We start from the raw sequence: 20,229 nt of genomic DNA on the forward strand, positions 1-20,229 counted from the left end.
AGGCAGAAAGAAAAAAACCTCTCTCCTAACAGTAGAATCTCTGAATTACTTTTAACTAAAAACAATGAAATTTTATAAATTTTAAAAATTAGAAAAACACAAGGTAATAAAATATACTTTCATAAAATCTCAAGTCAATTAACATCACTTGCTTCATAAAAATGCAGTTTGTATGCCTGACCTGTGCTGGCGCAGTGGATAAAGTGTCGACCTGGAAATGCTGAGGTCGCCGGTTCAAAACCCTGGGCTTGCCTGGTCAAGGCACATATGGGAGTTGATGCTTACAGCTCCTCCCCCCTGTCTCTCTCTCCTCTCTCTCTCTCCCCCTCTCTCTCTCCTTTCTAAATGAATAAATAAAATAAAAATATATAAAAATGCAGTTTGTAGCCTGACCCGGTGGTGGCACGGTGGATAGAGTGTTGAACTGGGACACGAAGAACCCAGGTTGGACCTGACCTGTAGTGGCGCAGTGGATAAAGCGTCAACCTGGAATGCTGAGGTCGCTGGTTCAAAACCCTGGTCTTGCCTGATCAAGGCACATATGGGAGTTGATGCTTCCTACTCCTCCCCCTGTTCTCTCTCTCTCCCTCTCCCTCTCTCTCTCTCCCCGTCTCTAATAAAAATGAATAAATAAAATCTAAAAAATTAAATAAATAAAAAATTTAAAAAAAGAACCCAGGTTGGAAACCCCGAGGTCGCAGGCTTGAGTGCGGGTTCATCCGGCTTGAGCATGGGGCTGCTGGTTTGAGCCTGGGATCATAGATATGACTCTACTGGTCGCTGGCTTGAGCAAGGGGTCACTCCCTCTGCTGCACCCCTCCCCCCCCGCCCCGTCAAGGCACATATGAGAAAGCAATCAATGAACTAAGGAGACTAAGGAGCCACAACAAAGAAGTGATGCTTCTCATCTCTCTCCCTTCCTGTCTGTCTGTCCCTATCCGTCTGTCTCTCTGTCTCTGTTACAAAAAAAAAATGCAGTTTATAAAATCAATTTAAGTGACATGACTGCTGCGGTATTTAATTGCCAAAAGTTTTTGCAAGTTTGTTTATCAAGCTTTAGCTTTCAAATATTTTCATTTAATCAGCAACTTCTTTTGAACTTTGCTCATACTATTTTATTTTTTCAATTACAGTTTACATTCAATATTTTTGGGGTTTTTTAATACATTTTCTATTCATTTTTAGAGAGAGAGAGAGAGAAAGAGGTGGGGAGAAGCAGGAAGCATCAACTCCCATATGTGCCTTGACCAGGCAAGCCCAGGGTTTCAAACCAGCGACCTCAGCTTTTCCAGGTCAATACTTTATCCGCTGTGCCACCACAGGTCAGGCTACATTCAGTATTTTTTTGTGTTAGTTTCAAATGTATATACAACATAGAAGTTAGGTAGTCATATACCTTACAAAGTGGCCCCCCTCAATATGATACCATACGTCGTTATTACAATATTATTGACTATTTCCCCTATGCTGTACTTTACATCCTCATAACTATTCTGTGACTGCCAATTTGTACTTTTTTTTTCTTTTAAAGACTTTATTTATTCATTTTAGACAGGAGAGAGAGAGAGAGAGAGAGAGAGAGAGAAGGGAGGAGCAGGAAGCATCAACTCCCATATGTGCCTTGACCAGGCAAGCCCAGGGTTTTGAACCGGTGACCTCAGCATTCCAGGTCGACGCTTTATCCACTGCGCCATCACAGGTCAGGCCAATGTGTACTTCTTAACCTCTTCACTTTTTCCATCCAGTCCCCTAAACCTCCTCCCCTCTGGCAGCCATCAGTCTGATCTCTATGTCTATGTGTCTGTTTGTATTTTGTTTATTATGTAAACAGCAACTTCTCAATTTAAAAACATTTTAATTAAAAGTTTCAGCCTGATCAGGTGGTGGCGCAGTGGATAGAGAGATGACCTGGGATGCTGAGGACCCAGGTTTGAAAAACTGAGGTTGCCAGCTTGAGCGTGGGATCATAGACATGACCACATAGTTGCTGGCTTGAGCCCAAAGGTCGCTGGCTTGCGCCCAAAGGTCACAATGGCTTTAGGAAGGGGTTACTTGCTCTGTTGGAATCCCCCCGTAAAGGCACATATGAGAAAGCAATCAATGAACTAAGGTTGCTGCAATGAAGAGCTGATGCTTCTCATCTCTCTCCCTTCCTGTCTGTCTCTCTCTTAAAAAAATAATGTTTCAAAGAGCTTCTGCCTGACTGGTGGTGGCACAGAGGACAGAGCATCAACCTAGGATACTGAGGTCTCAGGCCCAAAACCTCAAGGTGGCCAGCTTAAGCGTGAGCTCATCCGGCTTGAGCAGGGGGTCGCCAGCTTGAGCATGAGATTATAGATGTGACCCCAGGGTCACTGGCTTGAGCCCAAGGTCACTGGCTCACCTAGAGTCCCCCAGTCAAGGCATGCATGAGAAGTTATCAATGAATAACTAAAGTGACACAACTCCAAGTTGATGCTTCTCATATCTCTCCCTTCCTGTTTCTCTTCTCTCTTGCTTAAAAAAGAAAAAAGAAAAAAAAAGTGCAAAGGACCTGAATAGACACTTCTCCAAAGAGGACATACAGATGCCAAATAGGCAGATGAAAAAATGCTCAATGTCACTAATCATCAGAGAAATGCAAATTAAAACCACAATGAGATACCATCTCACATCAGTCAGAATGGCACTCGTTAACAAATCAACAAACAAGTGCTGGCGAGGATGTGGAGAAAAGGGAACCCTCCTGCACTGCTGGTAGGAAGGCAGAATCCTGCAGCCACTGTGGAAAACAGAATGGTGCTTGCTCAAAAAATTAAAACTGGGGCTGCAAACTGCGTTATGACCCAGCCATCCCATTTCTAGGAATACTGTAAAGCCTAAGAGTCCCAAAATACTAATTTAAAAAAATATATGATCTGACCTGTGGTGGCACAGCAGATACAGTGTCAACCTGGAATGCTGAGGACTCTGGTTCCAAGCCCTGGTTTGCCTGGTAAGGCACATACAAGAAGCTGCTAAGAGTTGATGCTTCCTGCTCCTCCCCACCATTCTCTCTCTCTCTCTCCCCTCTTTAAAATCAATGAATTTTAAAAAATAAAAAGATATGCATCCCTATGTTCACGGCAGCCTTGTTTGCAATAACCAAGACCTGGAAATAGTCCAAGTGTCCATACCATTGTGTTAATATGTACCATAAAAAGCTATGGTACATATACACAATGGAATACTACATTGCTGTAGAAAAGAAGGGAATCTTACCTTTTGCGACAGCATGGATGGACCTGGAGATTATAACACTAAGTGAAATAAGCCAGTCAGAGAAAGACAAATGCCCTATGATTTCACTTATATGTGGAATCTAATGAACACAATAAATTGAGAAACAAAATAGAAACAGAGGCAGAGTCACAGGGAACAGATGGACAGCTGTCAGAAGGAATGGGGAAGAGGGGCCAGGATCAAAGAAGGTGAAGGGATTAGTCAAAATCATATTTACATAACACAGATACAGACAACAGGGTAGCAATAGCCAGAGGAAAAGTGGGGGATGGTGCTGGGGGAGGGGTAACATAAAAGGGGGTAATGGGCATGTAAAGAGACTTGGCATAGGGGGGCATAATGTGGTATGTAGGGTGTATAATATTGAGTGGAACACTTGAAACCATGTCAACACAATAAATTAAAAATTAAAAAATATTTTTTTTTTCAGATAAACATAATTTGTAGCCAGCCAAAAGCACAGCAATTCTTCAAAAATTTAAAAATAAAATTATATGACCCAGGAATTCCACATCTGGGTATATACTCAAAAGAACTGAAAACAGGGACTCGAAGAGATACTTGTACAACCATGTTCACAGCAGCACTACTCACAATAGCCAAAAAGTAGAAACCACTGACATGTCCATCAACAGATGAATGAATGTGTTAACAAAATGTTATGGAGTGAAATATTATTCAGTCTTGAAAAGGAATGAAATTTTACAATATAGATGAACCCTGATGAAAAGCTAAGTGAAACTAGCCAGGGACAAACAGTCAAATACTGTATGACCCCCGTTACATGAGATTTATAAAATAATTATATTCATAGAAACAGAATAGTAGTTACCAGGTGTTGGGCAGATAAAATGTATTATGCTCACTTTGTTAAAAATGGTGCTGCCCACGTGAGGCCATCGCCCAGGTGATATTAATGTGTGTTGAGAATCCTTGTAGCCTGGTGCTTGGTTTTGGGATTAAGCCTTTCCCACTCTTTTTGCTGTGGGGTGGTACAATCCAATCATGCCTCAGAGAAGTGACTTTGTATTAGAGACTTCCCTATTTTGTATATTGGATTAAAGGTTTGGATTTCTACACTATAAAATGGGGGCAGAACAGGAGCTTACTCTCTTGGTTCCGGGGATGATTAGCGTGAGAGAGCGGAGGGAGCAGAGCAGAGAGCAGAAAGAGGCCATGTGGCCAGGAGAAGCAGCCAAGATGGCGGAGTGCTGAGTGAGATGCCAGTTTGTGTGCAGTTTGTATCTGGGATAAGGAAGGAGATGGAGAACTGAGGAGAATAAGGCTGGTGAGCTAGAAACCTTTGATTCTAGGAAACTCGGATAAGTCAGTAGCTTTGTGAGCACTGAATGTGAGTGGGTTTTGGAGCCCAGTGTGTATTTTTACTTGCCCGCTGGGTGCAAGCTAGAATTAAAGACTATGGCCCATCAGTTTTTGGCTCCGCTGTTTCTTTACCGACTGTCCAAATCCAATGCGACCCTGCATGAGCCAGGCGGCTGTGATGGTGGCCACTGGCCCTGGCGGCTGGCTTTACACCAGGGGCTTGGAGTAGAGGAGAAAAAGTTACTGTTTAATGAGTAGACAGTTTCAGTTTGGGTTGATAAAAACTTCAACAAAATGAAAGTACAGTATTTAATGCCACTGAATTTTATACTTAGACATGGCTAAAATGGTAATTCTTCTGTATCTATTTTACCACAATAAGGAAACTTTAAATTAACATAAATTACCATATTCAGGAATAAAAAAGAAAAACCATATGATTATCTCAATAGATACAGATTAAGATTTAAATAAACTCTCATTCATAAGAAAAAATTTTTTCAGCAAACTAAAAGAATTTCCTCATTCTTACAAAGGATACCTATAAAAATATCTATAGTTCTTAGTGCTGAAGTACCAAAAATTTCCCCTCCATCACTGCAAAGAAGGTAGGATGTCTACTTTCAACAATTTAATTCATCATTTTATTGGTTAGTGCAACAACAATCAGGAGTAAAAGGTAAAAAGTTGAAAAAGAAGTAAAACCGTCCCTATTTATAGGCAATATGATTATGAATGTAGAAAATGAAAAAGGTTTAACAAAAAGATTATAAATCTTTACATTTATCCAGATACAAAGTCAGCATGAAATGTTATCGTATGTCTGCACTAGTAATTAAAAAATAATTCCATTTACAAACGCATCACACAACATAAAAAACATCAGTAGTAAATTTTAAAAAAGATATGCAAGGCCTCCACTAGAAACTATAAAACACTGCTGAGAAAAATTAAAGATGACTTAAATAGAGATGTGCCAGGTTCCAGGATTGGAAGCTTCAAGACTGTCAAAATGTCACTTCTCCCGAGAGCAATCTATAAATTCAACACAATCCCTATTTATAGTCCCAGCTTAACGATCCTTTATATCGAAACTGAAGGGCTTATTCTAAAGTTCCTAATGAAAACATAAAGGAGTTAGAACAAACAGAACAATCTTGGGAAAACTGATAAGATACGTGAATTTACCAGGAATACCAAACTGCCCTCTTGATGTTCTGCTTATCTGTCAGACCTCACCCTTACTTGCTGGACTATTGCCCCTGAGACAGAGGAATTCCAAGAAGCTGGCAAGCCACCCCAAGGAGGAGCATTCTGGACATACCAGACTTTTGATTCAACACCCACTTGCTTGAGAGTCTCCCTGTACCCTATAAAATTCGTCCCCCCAGCTTGTACTGGTGCTTCCCCCCTCCCCCCAAGAAGTGCCCGGCAGGGTTCCTTTCTTCCTTTCAATAAAGCCTGTTACTCTGGTCTTTTCAGACTCCAGTGGATACCAACAAAACAACAAAAGCTACAGAATTTATACTCAGTTGGAGACTTACTATAAAGCTATTCAGTGATTCTCAACTAGGGGCAATTTGCCCATCAGGAGATATTTGGCAATGACTAGATACTTTTTTGACTGTTATCGCTGGGTGGGTGCTACTGGCATCTAGTAGGTAGAGACAGGGATAATATTAAATATTATATTCTTATATTAAAATGTAATTCCGTGAGAGCCATACAATGACCTGTGTATGTTATGCATTATCCAATAAAAATTTGGTGTTGTCCCGGAGGACAGCTGTGATTGGCTCCAGCCACCTGCAACCATGAACATGAGTGGTAGAAAATGGATTGTAATACATGAGAATGTTTTATATTTTTAACGTTACTATTTTTTTATTAAAGATTTGTCTGCGAGCCAGATGCAGCCATCAAAAGAGCCACATCTGGCTCGCGAGCCATAGATTCCCGACCCCTGTTCTATACAATACTGCCCCACGATAAACTGGCCCAAAATTTCAACGATGTCAAGTTTGAGCAACCTTAAATTACAGTAGTCAATACAGCTTAGTAACATCAGAACAGTCAAATATTCTGCAACAGAATATAGATTCCGGAAGGTGACCCCCCAAGTCAACTGTCTGACAATGACAAGAAAGTAATTCAAAGGACAACAAAGTTTTTCCAGAAGATTCTAGAATACATAGAAATTGAACCCTGATTTCACATGTCACATCATATACAAATATTAGTTCAAAATGAATCGCCTGACCAGGTGGTGGCGCAGTGGATAGAGCGTGGGACTGAGATGCGGAGGACTCAGGTTCGAGACCCCGAGGTCACCAGTTTGAGCGTGGGCTCATCTGGCTTGAGCAAAAAGCTTGCCAGCTTGGACCCAAGGTCGCTGGCTCGAGCAAGGGGTTACTCGGTCTGCTGAAGGCCCACAGTCACGGCACATATGAGAAAGCAATCAATGAACAACTAAGATGTTGCAACAAAAAACTGACGATTGGCCCTGGCCGGTTGGCTCTGCGGTAGAGCGTCGGCCTAGCGTGCGGAGGACCCGGGTTCGATTCCCGGCCAGGGCACACAGGAGAAGCGCCCATTTGCTTCTCCACCCCTCCACCGCGCTTTCCTCTCTGTCTCTCACTTCCCCTCCCGCAGCCAAGGCTCCATTGGAGCAAGGATGGCCCGGGCGCTAGGGATGGCTCTGTGGCCTCTGCCCTAGGCGCTAGAGTGGCTCTGGTCGCAACATGGCGACGCCCAGGATGGGCAGAGCATCGCCCCCTGGTGGGCAGAGCTTCGCCCCATGGTGGGCGTGCCGGGTGGATCCCGGTCGGATCCCGGTCGGGCGTATGCGGGAGTCTGTCTGACTGTCTCTCCCTGTTTCCAGCTTCAGAAAAATGAAAGAAAAAAAAAAACAAAAACTGACGATTGATGCTTTTCATCTCTCTCTGTTTCTGTCTGTCTGTCCCTATCTATCCCCCTCTCTGACTCTCTCTCTGTCCCTGGAAAAAAAAAAAAAGATGAATCATAAACCTAAACAAAAGCTAAAACAGGCCTGACCTGTGGTGGTGCAGTGGATAAAGCATCGACCTGGAAATGCTGAGGTTGCTGGTTCAAAACCCTGGGCTTGCCTGGTCAAGGCACATATAGGAGTTGATGCTTCCAGCTCCTCCCCCCTTCTCTCTCTCTGTCTCTCTTCTCTCTCTCTCTCTCTCTCTCTCCTCTCTAAAATGAATAAAAAAAAAAAAAGCTAAAACAATCAAGCTTTTAGAATAAGGCATAAAAAAAGAATACCTTCACAACCGAGCAAAACTACTGAGTCAAGATTTAAAAGCAAAAAATATATAGAACTAAAAGATTCCCACAACTCAATAAAAACTCACCCAACTTAAAACATGAACAAAAAACTTGAAGAGACATTTCATAAAGACATACATACAAATAAATGGCTACTAAATGCGTGGAAAAAAGTGCTCAATACTGATAATCACTACAGAAACACAAATGAAAACCAAATGAGAAATACAAATTAATTACATTGACCAGCGGTTCTCAACCTGTGGGTCGCAACTAAAATTTTAAGACTGAAACCAATTGTTGCGAGAATGCAGAGCCACTCAAATTTTTAATATATTTGCTGGTGAGGAGGGTGTAGTAAAAGAGTACAAAAAAGCTTCAGCAGTTTTTTATAGTTAAGCATACACTATCCCATGACCCTATACATCCACTCCTAAGTATTCATAGAGAAATAAAAACATGTCTACAAAAGGCCTGCTATGAGAATGTTCTGCCTTATTCATAATAACTCATATGTCTGGCAACAGATGAAACATGTGGTTTAGTCATACAATAAAAATAGTTACATGCAGCAGCCTAAAATGATGTCAAAGTGTTTATGTTAAAAAAGAAAGACATAAAGAGTATATATATATATATATATATATCCTGTATGATATCAAATATATGAAATTTTAGAGTAGGCAAACGTAATCTATGGTTTAAAAGGAAAAAAAACACAGTAGATGCCTGGGGTCCTGGGTGAGGAGCATGGGAATTAATTGGAAAGAGTCACGGGGACCTTTCTGGAGTGACAGAAATGCCTGATTAGAAGTATTACACTGATGTAAACATTTGTTAAAATTAAGCAGTTTTGTGCATATGTAAACCCCCCCCCAAAAAAAACAATTATTTTAAAAAATCTAGTGAGTCTGGGGATGTAACAGAGGTACTAGGGAAACTAGAAATGGTAGAATTATTGAAACTGGCTGTTGGACACATGGGGATTCATTAAGTGATTTTATGTTTGAAATTTTTTATAATTAAAGGTTTTAAAAATAATTTTCTTAATTCTCCTGCAATAAAGAGAATTAGCAATCACTATCCTTCAAATGAAGTAAAATATTTTTTAAAGGCAGTCTTTAAACTTTATTTTCTATGCTGAAAAATCCTTGTCCTTTATAATTTTATTCACCACATTTACAGTTCAACTGAATTCTCTTCAAGTTTCTGTATCTCATTTTATTTACTATAATCTATAGTCAGGAAAAAGTTGGAAAGCTATACACTCTTGTAGCCCCTACTACATGTCTGTCAGTCTGCTTTCTCCTTTGAGTACATTATCCAACTTATATCCCAAAACTAAATTTAACATCTAAAATTTTAATCTTGGCCCTGGCTGGTTGGCTCGGTGCATAAAGCATCGGCTGGGCGCGCAGACATCCCAGGTTTGATCACTGGTCAAGGCATACAGGAGAAGTTGCTTCTCTTTCCTCCTGCCACCCCCTTCTCTCGCTCTACTCCTCTGGCAGCCAGTGGCTCAACTGGTTTGAGCATCGGCCACAGACGGGGTTACCAGGTGAATCCCGGTCAGGGCACATGTGGGAGTCAGTCTATCTCCCTTCCTCTCACTTAGAAAAAAAAATAGTTAAAAAAATAAAAATAAATAAAAATACACGATTTTAATCTTATTTATTACTTCACTCATGAAAATTTATGTTCAACGGTAACAGATTTTGCTTACTCTTTCTTCAGATCTGGCACACAGCAGATACTCAGTAAATATGTGTAAATTATAGAATTGAGGAATACAATATCAGAGCTAAAAAATACCTAGTTTAGCTCTCTTTTTGGTGGTGCAAATCATTTCCCATTCCAGTTATACCCAGCTTGTTTTGCCTTTAATCTTACTGACTTCAATATCAATTGTTATGCATTTGTTTTAAGTAGAATAGAATGATCTGTGATTGAAAACTTCACATTTTATTTAAAAATGTAGTAAAACTATTTTAATATACTAAACCAATTTATTTTATATATTTCAGCATACCTTTAAATGATGATTTCTAAATGTAGTGCTACTTTCCCTGCTCTTATTCATACAGCTAAAGAAAAATATCCTAATAGTTTGATAGTCTCAAATTGTTAATATCATGATTAAGGTAAAAAAATACCTAGCAATATTGAAAACTCAAGAGTTCCTTACAGAGTGGTAAACTGCAGTTAATAACAGATTTATAATAAAAAGGATCAGTTTTGCTTAAAAAGAATTTATCTAACAAATAAAGCATCAACATAAGCCTAACTCAAATTGTTAGTTCCCTTCATCAATATACAGAAAAATCTAGGCTTATTTCCAGAGTATGTTCTTCAATAAACATTTAGGCATAGATTATGAGTAAAACCACCCTGATCAGAATTAAAGTTCCACAGCAATTTTGAATATTTTTTTCAGTCTTATCCTCAACCCATCTATGAGATTACAAAAAAGAAAGAAAGAAAAGAGAAAGGGGGAGAACACGTTCTATTAGCAATACTGCAAAATACAAATATTGAGTACGACAGCTGTTAAGGACAGCCAGTTGGTTAAGACCAAGATTTTGCCTCATCAGTTAAGCAAAATAATACCCAAAAAATTGGTAATTACAATGTTTTTCTGAGCAACTAAAATTTTTTGAAAAATGTTTTCTAACAATGCTAAGGGAGAAAGCAAGAGAGAAGTGATATATGAATTTACCAGAACTCCAACTGCCCTTTTGTGGTCCCACCTGGCTGCCTGACCTCACCCTTACTTACTAGACAATCACCCCTGAGGCAGAAGAATTCCAGAAAGCTGAAATCCTAAAACCGTAAAAGGGAACATACCAGAACTTTTTTTTTTTTTACAGAGACAGATGGAGAGTCAGAGAGAGGATAGACAGGGACATACAGGCAGGAACAGAGAGAGATGAGAAGCATCAATTATTACTTTTTCATTGCGACACCTCAGTTGTTCATAGATTGCTTTCTCATATGTGCCTTGACTGTGGGGCTACAGCAGACTGAGTAACCCCTTGCTCAAGCCAGCGACCTCAGGGTCTCGAACCTGGGTCCTCCGCATCCCAGTCCGATGCTCTATCCACTGTGCAACCGGCTGGTCAGGCCATACCAGAACTTTTGACTCAGTACCCCCTCAGGGTCTCCCAAGCCCTATAAAATTCGCCCCTAGTCTGTACTGGTGCCCTTCTCCCCCAGAGAAGTGCCCGGCAGGGTTCCTTTCTTCCTTTCAACAAAGCCTATTACTCTGGTCTTTTTGGACTCCCATGGATTCCAACAAGAAGTAAACATCAGGAGAAACAAAATCACTCACGAAGAATGACATTATACTTATAAAATTTTATTTAAAAAACAGTTCACAAATGCCTAAATCTAAATTCTTCCACATACCATTTCAGGTTCATAATATACATAACTTAAAAAAAACAAACCAAACATTTATTTCAAATGTACCAAATCCAGCAAAGGGCTTAAAAACAGAAGTTTCAAAGTAAAGACTTATGTAGAGACACCGGCAAATACCTTTTCAAGTGGCTTTCCCAAAGAGTTACCAATCAGTTTCCAATCATTCAAGACTTCTTCAACTTTGGAAATAAACCTAGGAAGGAGCAAAAAACTTTCTAAATATTTAACTTCATATTTTTAACCATACAATTCTTTTAAAAAGTATTTTTTATATTTTAACATTTTTGTCAGAGAAGTCTCCATAAGTTTAGTATTGTTAGTCTAATTTATCAATGTGAAATAAAAGTGAAAATAATTTTCTTTAACCCAAAAATTCTTAGACTTTGATTTTTAAGTCTACTGCTTACCCAACAAAGGCATTCTGCCTGCTATAAAACATAAAGAATTAATAAGTCTGGCTATATAAAATGAATAAATTTGAGAGAAGTAAAAACTGACAAATAAGATACTATTAAAGATATTATGAAACCCAGAATCTTATCTTTATCCTCAAAATATATGATCTATTTCACTTTTTCTTTAAAGACTTAGGAATTCCCTGATAGTCCTCTCCCTATGTCCAAAAAGAAAACATTATTAGAGAATATTGCTCATTAAAATAAAATAAGTTTTAAAGAACAGCTGGCAAGAAAATGTAAATAACATTTGTCAGCTTTAAGGAATAAATGACAAACAGATTTTACGATTATTCACTAATCTTTAAATCTAATGATCAAGCAGATTAGAAAAAGTAAATTTGACTAGTAATATTAGCAAATGAAAACTGTCAAATCTTAGTATTACAGTTCAATACATATTAAAAGACACTTTCAGAAGACTTGTTATTACTCTAAGAAGCTGACTTCTTATATAAGTATGATGCAATATTATAACATTGCTCTCCTAAAATATCTACATAGTATTGCTAGAGTATTAGAGTTAATTCTAGTCAAAATATAAGACCTCAGGTTTTTCCTTCAGTGATACTACATATTAATATTTACATTTCTGTTATAAGAGAGTAATGATAAATCACTTTGTGATTCAACTAACCCAATTAATTTCTTTTTTAAATTAAAGGCTTTAATATACAAATTTACTTTTGGGAAAGGTTCAGTCAAAAGATTATTATCAGTTTTGGAAATGAGTGCTATAGAAATAATAAGTTAACATGCTTAAAACAGGAATAATAAGGCTCTGGCCAGTTGGCTCAGTGGTAGAGCGTTGGCCTGGCATGTGGATGTCCCAGGTTGGATTCCTGGTCAGGGCGCACAGGAGAAGCGCCCAACTGCTTCTCCACCCCTCCTCCTCTTGTTTCTCTCTCTCTCTCACTCTCTCTCCTCCCTTCCTGCAGCCATGGCTCAATTGGAGCGAGTTGCCCCCCCCCCCCCGGGGGTGCTGAGGATGGCTCCATGCCCTCCACCTCAGGTGCTACAAAATGGCTCCTGGTTGCAAAGGAGCATGGGCTAGAGATGGGCAGAGCATCGCCCCCTAGTGGACTTGCTGGGTGGATCCCAGTCCAGGAACATGGGGGAGCCTGTCTCTGCCTCTCCTCCTCTCACTAAATAAAAAAAATTTTTTAAAAGAAAGAAAAAGGAATAAAAATTTAATAATAAAAATATATTTATGTTAGCAAAAATCTGTATGTGAAATACACATTGCATTTATAAAGGTAAAAACTGCAACCTATCTTAATATCTAACTGCGGCAAGGGTGTAAATTGGTATATATATGCATCCAATATAATAATATGTACCATAATATGGTTATGTTTTCAAGACCATTTGAGGAAATAAGTGTTATATTAAGTGAAAACTATAGAAATAAGTATAATATGGTTCGATAAAAAGTTAACACACATAGAAGGAATTTTCTCAAAATATTAATAGTAGCTGTCTAATGGTAGATTTTTCTTTCTTTTTAATTCTACTATCAGACTCTATTCTGAAAGTAGAGATTTGACTAAAAAAATTTTAAAACTTTATTCCTGAAAGATCTCCAGATCTCGGCTGAAGAATCATTTCCTCTGATTCCTCACTCTATATTAGGTCTAATGGCAAAATGCTCTTATAAGACCAGGTTTATTCCCCTTCTCAGCTCTTATTTCAATTGTAATTACAGACTCATTTGTTATTATCTGATTCATGTCTGTCTCTTACCCTATACTGTACATTCAGCATGAGCAGGAATCAGCTGTTTTTATTGACCACCACATCCCTAACCCCCTGAATTGTGCTTGAAACATAGGCACTCAATAAATATTTCTTCAATGGACAAATGATAAAGAGTATGGGCTTCTAGTCAGTCCTCCCAATAAATTGTATGGCTCATGACACACTGACAAGAACTTTTCATTCAAACATTAAATTCAAAGTTTAAGAGACCCCAAAGTCTTAACTTCTTCCCATGAATCATAAAACACTAGTTTCACTCTAGGTTACTATTTCACATTCAACAGGTCTAAACTACACTCTTCTCACTTTGCCACTTTATCTTAATTCTTTATTTCAAGAAACTGAATTTCCGTGCTTACTTCTTTCTATTCATACATTTTATCAAGTGTATCTAAGTCTTCTTTGAATAGTCTTACAATCCTCCCTTCTATCCTTTTTCTCCAGTCTCCAAATCACCAACCTAACAATGGATCCAAGTATCATAGTTCCCCATGTATAAGACACACCATTTCCCCCCCCAAAACTGTCATCTAAAACTGAGTGCGTCTACAGTGGTTGTAGATTTCTTTTACTCGCATTTCCTACTTTTTCGTGCTTGTTTTTGCGCTTATTGTTACAGGCAGTGATTCGTCATCAGACACAGATGAGAACAAGCTAATGAATGGGAGTTTTGACAGTGATGAGGAGTTGTATGAATTTTATGAAGAATAAAACTTGAGTTCAATAACTTTATGTAATTCTTTTTTTTTCAAATTTTGGGCCCAAAAATTAAGGTACATCTTCTACATGGGACCATCTTATCCATGGGATCATTTTATACACGGGGAAATACGGTAAGTCACTTGCCTTAATTTTATTTCATCTTCTGAAACAACTCTCACATCACTTTACCACTCTAAAATCTAAAATAAATCATTCTTTCATGGCTCTGTGTTCTGATCCACCAGCAACATCAATATCACCTGTGAGGGAATTGTTAGAGATTCAAATTTAAGGGTCAACCTCAGATATAATCAGAAACTATGATTCTGATACACACTAAGTTTGAGAATCACTGGTCTTAAAGCACCAAACCTGCAGATTCCATTACTTAGCTTTGGAGGCTCCAAAACCCGGTCCTAGCTGCTGCTTCTATTTTTTTTTTTTTTTTTTTTTTTTGGTATTTTTCCAAAGTGAAAAGTGGGGGGCGGGTGGGAGTAGGAAAGGCAGACAGACTCCCGCATGCGCCTGACCGGGATCCACCCAGCACACCCATCTGGGGCCTCGCTCGGTGGCAACCAGAGCCATTCCAGTGCCTGAGGCAGAGGCCACGGAGCCATCCTCAGCGCCCGGGCCAACTCTGCTCCAATGGAGCCTCGGCTGCGGGAGGGGAAGAGAGAGACAGAGAGGAAGGAGAGGGGGAGGGGTGGAGAAGCAGATGGGCGCTTCTCCTGTGTGCCCTGGCTGGGAATCGAACCCCGGACTCCCGCACGCCAGGCCGACGCTCTACCGCTGAGCCAACTGGCCAGGGTGTGGTCCTAGCTTCCTTATTAATCTTAGTTCCAGTAAAGCATTTCTTCATTAAGAACCAAAGGTTCAGGCCCTGGCCGGTTGGCTCAGCGGTAGAGTGTCGGCCTGGCGTGCAGGGGACCTGGGTCCGATTCCCGGCCAGGGCACATAGGAGAAGCGCCCATTTGCTTCTCCACCCCCACCCCCCCTTCTTCCTCTCTGTCTCTCTCTTCCCCTCCCGCAGCCAAGGCTCCATTGGAGCAAAGATGGCCCGGGCGCTGGGGATGGCTCCTTGGCCTCTGCCCCAGGCGCTAGAGTGGCTCTGGTCTTGGCAGAGCGATGCCCCGGAGGGGCAGAGCATCGCCCCCTGGTGGGCAGAGCGTTGCCCCTGGTGGGCGTGCCGGGTGGATCCCGGTCGGGCGCATGCGGGAGTCTGTCTGACTGTCTCTACCCGTTTCCAGCTTCAGAAAAATACAAAAAAAAAAAAAAAAAAAAAAGAACCAAAGGTTCATTTCCACCTGTCTCAACTCATGTCAGTACTTTTGCATGTCTAACCAACCACTTCCTACTTCCATGGCCCAGTCTTATTTTCTACCTTTTTTGTGAAAACATCTCCAAAAATTCTAATTAATATCATCCTTGCCTGCTAGGTGGTGCTGCAGTGGCTAGAGCGTCAACCTCTGGCGCTGAGGACCCAGGTTGGGAAGCCCTAGGTCCCAACCTGGCTGGCGCGTGGGGTCATCTAGCTTCAGCGCAGGGTCACTGGCTTGAGTGTAGGGTCAATGACATGACCCCAAGGTCGCTGGCTTGAGCAAGGGGTCACTGGCTTGGCAGGAGACCGGGGGTCAAAGCACATATGAGAAAGCAATCAATGAACTAACGTGCCATAATGAAGAATTGATGCTTCTAATTTCTCTCCTTTCTTGTCTGTCGGTCCCTGTCTCACTAAAAATAATATCATTCTTATTTAAACTATTGTTTTTACAGTTATACCAGTTGGCTTACAATTTAACTATTTGCTGGTTCATTCGTTTTTTTAAAATACAGATCAAAGATTTCTGTTTTTGTTCTTTTCTATAGCACAGTTCTAGACACAAGAACCTAATCAATACAGCCTTGCCAGTATGGTTATGTCTTTCTGCCTTTTCTTTTCCGAAGGCACCACAGGTCAAACCATTAATCCAACAGGGATCTTTTATATTTTCCTACGTCACCTTATGACAGGTCATCCACAACTTTCCTCTCCCAACCAGAAAGATTATAAAACGTTGCAACAAGCTAACTAAAACTCAAAACCCAGGACACGGAGGGCTTATGTGACAATGAACAAAAACTTCTGGATCTAAGCTATCACTCCTCCACAAACTTGGCCTTCAACTGGTTTCAGCGATACCCCAGTTTCAGCTGCTCTCGGCGTCTGACAGGCTCAGGAAGCCGGGCACCTCACGCACCCAAAGTCCTGGAACAACTTGAATCAAAGCGTTTCAAAGTCTCATGCACTATTTAAAAGGTTAATTATTCTAAAAGACAAGATGAAAACGCGGGTGGTGGCAGAAAGCCTCCCTAAAAAAGTGTATATACCAACGTTACCCAGGAGGGAAAAAAGCAGCTGTGAAGTTTCCTGTTTAGGGTAAGGAGGAAACCAGGAAAGAAAGCAGCTCGGACGCGGTAGGCGCGGAAACTGTGTGCGCGCGCAGCAGCCAAGGGCTCAGGGAAGAGCGGTGAGGGGCAGCAAAACTCGGAGCCGGGGTCTCCGGGCTCCGCTGGCGGGGGCGGGGCGGGCTGGCCAGACGCGGAGGCGGCCTTCAGCTGACCAGCGACGGGAGGAGCCAGCGACCCGGGGACCCTGAGTCTCACTTTTCCCAAAGCAGTGGCGTCACGTGTGATCTGTCTACGCTGCGGAAGCGGCGGGGGACGCCGAGGCCCACGGTACTGATAACCAATAATATGACTCACTGACCTTTCCCATTCGGAGGCAGTGGTGAAATCCGTGATCTCAAATACCTCAGATTCGGGCTGCAGGAAGGGGAAGAAGAGAAAGAAAGAGACTGAGCGCCCAGTTACTGAAGCGGAGGAGCGAACTTAGGGGACAGGGATAGGCAGGGAGTCAACACCTCACCTCACTGTCGGCCGCCATTTTGAGGACCGCCGAGGCGAGCGCTAGGGCTGCCGGGAAGAAGAGACCGAGGTACCAGGAAGGAGGGATAGAGGAGCCGATTAAACGCGGGGGCGGGGCTTTCGCGAAGCCCCGCCCTCAGAGGTCCCGCCCCTGCTAGTCCTGTTTGTGAAAGTTTTTCCAGGCTGAAATAAATACATTTTAAAAATGCATTTCGCCTGACCAGGCAGTGGCAGCACAGTGAATAGAGAGTCGGACTGGGATGCCGAGGACCCAGGTTTGAGACCCCAGGGTCACCAGCTTGAGCCCAGGCTCATCTGGTTTGAGCAAAGCTCACCAGATTGGACCCAAGGTCGCTGGCTTGAGCAAGTGGTCACTCGGTGTCACAACGAAAAACTGATGAGTGCTGCTTCTCATCTCTCTCCATTCCTATCTGTCTGTCCCTATCTCTGACTCTGTCTCTGTAAAAAAAAGAAAAAAAAAGAAAAAAAGAAAGCTTTTAAATGCATTTTTATGCATAAAGGGGGCAGAAGCAAAGAGTTATGACAGAGCCTTAGATTTCCAAGATAAGATTGTATGAAAAATCTAAAGCACTTTCAGTTTTTCATTTATCCTCTTTTTGTTGATTGCAGGTCACTGAGCTAGGTGCTCTAATATTCACTTCCCTCATCCACCCCCATCTCCAAAGAATTCATACAATTTAGTTAAGCCAGGCAATAAAAATCATCATGCTAGTTACCTGGTTTCTGGGGAAGAGCAGTGGGCTGTTCAATGAACACTTTTTAAGCCATTGAGGAACAGAAGGTATTCTGTTTAGCAGTTAATAATTATATCTCACGCATATTGAAGTATTTACAGGTAAACCAATAACATGTCTAGGATTTGCTTGAAAATAATGGGAGGAGGTTGTAGGTAAAGCTAAGAATAGAACCATATTAGTTATGAGTAGGTGATTGCTTATGTTAGTGATAGGTGTTTATACTTTCTACTTTTGTTAGGCCTGAAATTTTTATAATTAAAAGTTTTTAAAAACTGAATTTTATTTAATGAGTTTTGCCACACACAAGAAGGAATTTGGGGGTAGAGAACTAAGAAATTCAGCATCAGCAATACAAAATTCAATCTTAAAGTAAGAGATCAAAATTTAGCGAAATAGGGCAGATGAAGAAACTATACTCAGAATTATGACAACAGTTAGTTATTGCTAGTGCCAGCCCTTGAACTCTATCTCTTGATGTTTCTTCTAGTTTCTGTCCACTACTCTGGTGGGGGGTTGTGAGTTACTATACAGCAGTCTTTCCCAAGAGGTCTCAACTTCCACCTACATTCGTTTTCAAGCATTTATACAATACCAACTACAGTATAAGTCAATCACGATGCTAGGCTCTGGGGATATGGAGATGTATTGTAGAAATGGTCCCTAAAATCAAGGAATTCAGGGTCTAATAGGAAAACTGGAAATTAGCTGCATGAACAAAAAGAAGAGGTGCTACATGTATCAGCATCACTGTTAGCAGCGTGGCGGTCAATGGTAACCCTGACAAGAAGAATCATGGAGGCTAGCTGAAGGATAGATGTGGGCAGCCAGGTTGAAGTGGGGAAGGCTTCTAAGCAGAGGAAATAGCATGTCCAGATGCTCTAAGGTAGAAAACTCTGATCTGTATAATGGACCAAAGAAGAGCACCTTGATCACACTGTAATGAAGTTGGGGAAGTCAGTATAGGCAAACCACATCAGGTCTTCTAGGCTAGGGTTAAACTTTATTTGAAGCACAAAGGATGTCACTAAAATGTTTTAAGCAAGAGAGTGATATGATCCAATTTGCATTTTGTAAAATAGTCTGGTGCTATATGAATAGACTGAGGAAATACAAAAAAGGAGGAACAGCTGGTGACTATAAAGCACCCAGTGAGAGATGGTGTGGAGACTTTGACTAGGGTGGGCAGTAGACCAGGCGAGCTTATTTGACATGTTGGACATATGATAAACAGGACTTTATGATGAACTCAATGCAGTGACAAGGGAAAGGAAGGACTAAGAGATAATTTTTTGGTTTTTGGTCTAAGCAGCTATGTGGGGATGATGCCATGTCCTGAGATAAGAAAGATAAGAAGGAGCAAAAAAGCCAGTGTTTCATTTGGCAAGCACTAAGTTTGACAGATCTGTAAGAGCTTTCATGGAGAAAATTGGGTATAATAATAAGACTCAGGCAAGACCTGGGGTGAGATATAAATTTGGAGTATTTAAATCATAAGAATAGATGAGGTCATTTAAGAAGAGAATGTGAAAGGAGAAGAAAAGGAGACTCACATAAATGCCTGAAAAAATTTCATGTTTAGGGAAAGATTTAAAAAATAAAGTATCCAGTGAAAGAGAGAGGAAAGTAGTGGCTAGAGAATTAGGAAAATGAAGAAAGAGTGATGGCACAGAACCCAAGAAAGGAAAATGTTTCAAGATGGTAAATATTGACTGCTGCTGTAAAATTAAACAAGAGAGGAATATAGGGGCAAGGTGCTTGTTGTTGTTTCTTGGGATTTTTGTTTGTCTTTAAGGCAGATAATAGTACAGTTGAGCATTGAACAACACGGGTTTGAATTGCCTTGGTCACAGATTTCCTTAGACACAGATTTTTTCCAATACAGTCAATCCTTTGTATCTGGGTATTTCATGGTATTCTGCTAACTACAGATGGAAAAGAGTGTCTTTGTATTCCAACCATGGATTCCCAATTGTGTATCCAAAATACTGTTTTCCACCCATAGTTCAATCTGTGGATGCGAAAAGCCAACTGTAGAGTCAAAGGTTATACTGGATTTTTGCACAAGGATGGGAGTTCCTACTCCCCATGTTGTTCAAAGGTCAATTGTAGATGTCTTTGTATGCTGATGATAATAATGTAGGGGGGAGAGAGAGCTTGAGAGAGAGAGAAATTGTTATTGAAGGGGAGATGGAGTTCTTGATAAGGTGAGAGGGAAGGAAGTCCACAGAGCTGGTGGTCACACAATTTAAGACTTGTATTCTGAAGTCTTGCTTCAGGAGACGCCACCCATGGCCTTGTGAATGACCTTCCTAATGTGCAGCTAGGTGGTACCAGGAATTCAGAACACATGGAGTAGA

General features: G+C 40.8%; 2 protein-coding genes across 5 annotated transcripts in view; one reads left to right on the forward strand and one right to left on the reverse strand.

The window, feature by feature from the left end:
- Window positions 1–17,189, reverse strand: part of RAB3GAP1 (RAB3 GTPase activating protein catalytic subunit 1) — a 72,607-nt gene extending 55,418 nt beyond the window's left edge. Inside the window, exons 1-4 of one of the 2 annotated variants that reach the window (XM_066279065.1) lie at window positions 17,116–17,170; window positions 16,957–17,012; window positions 14,355–14,470; window positions 11,413–11,488 (exon numbers count right to left, since the gene is read on the reverse strand). Coding sequence is in view for 1 of the 2 variants with exons in the window: in XM_066279064.1 (XP_066135161.1) it covers window positions 11,413–11,488; window positions 16,957–17,012; window positions 17,116–17,133 (150 nt within the window). In the remaining variant the exon portion in view is untranslated. Of the gene's footprint in view, window positions 1–11,412; window positions 11,489–14,354; window positions 14,471–16,956; window positions 17,013–17,115 lie in introns of both variants that reach the window. The other variant, XM_066279064.1, reaches the window with a different exon arrangement.
- MAP3K19 (mitogen-activated protein kinase kinase kinase 19) overlaps window positions 16,779–20,229 on the forward strand; it is a 63,486-nt gene continuing 60,035 nt past the window's right edge. For all 3 annotated transcript variants that reach the window (XM_066279056.1, XM_066279059.1, XM_066279060.1), the window contains exon 1: window positions 16,779–16,925. The gene's annotated coding sequence lies outside the window, so the exon portion shown is untranslated. The remainder of the gene's footprint in view (window positions 16,926–20,229) is intronic.

The sequence above is a fragment of the Saccopteryx bilineata genome, chromosome 5 (genome assembly GCF_036850765.1).
Source record: "Saccopteryx bilineata isolate mSacBil1 chromosome 5, mSacBil1_pri_phased_curated, whole genome shotgun sequence".
In the NCBI taxonomy this organism is placed as follows: domain Eukaryota; kingdom Metazoa; phylum Chordata; class Mammalia; order Chiroptera; family Emballonuridae; genus Saccopteryx; species Saccopteryx bilineata.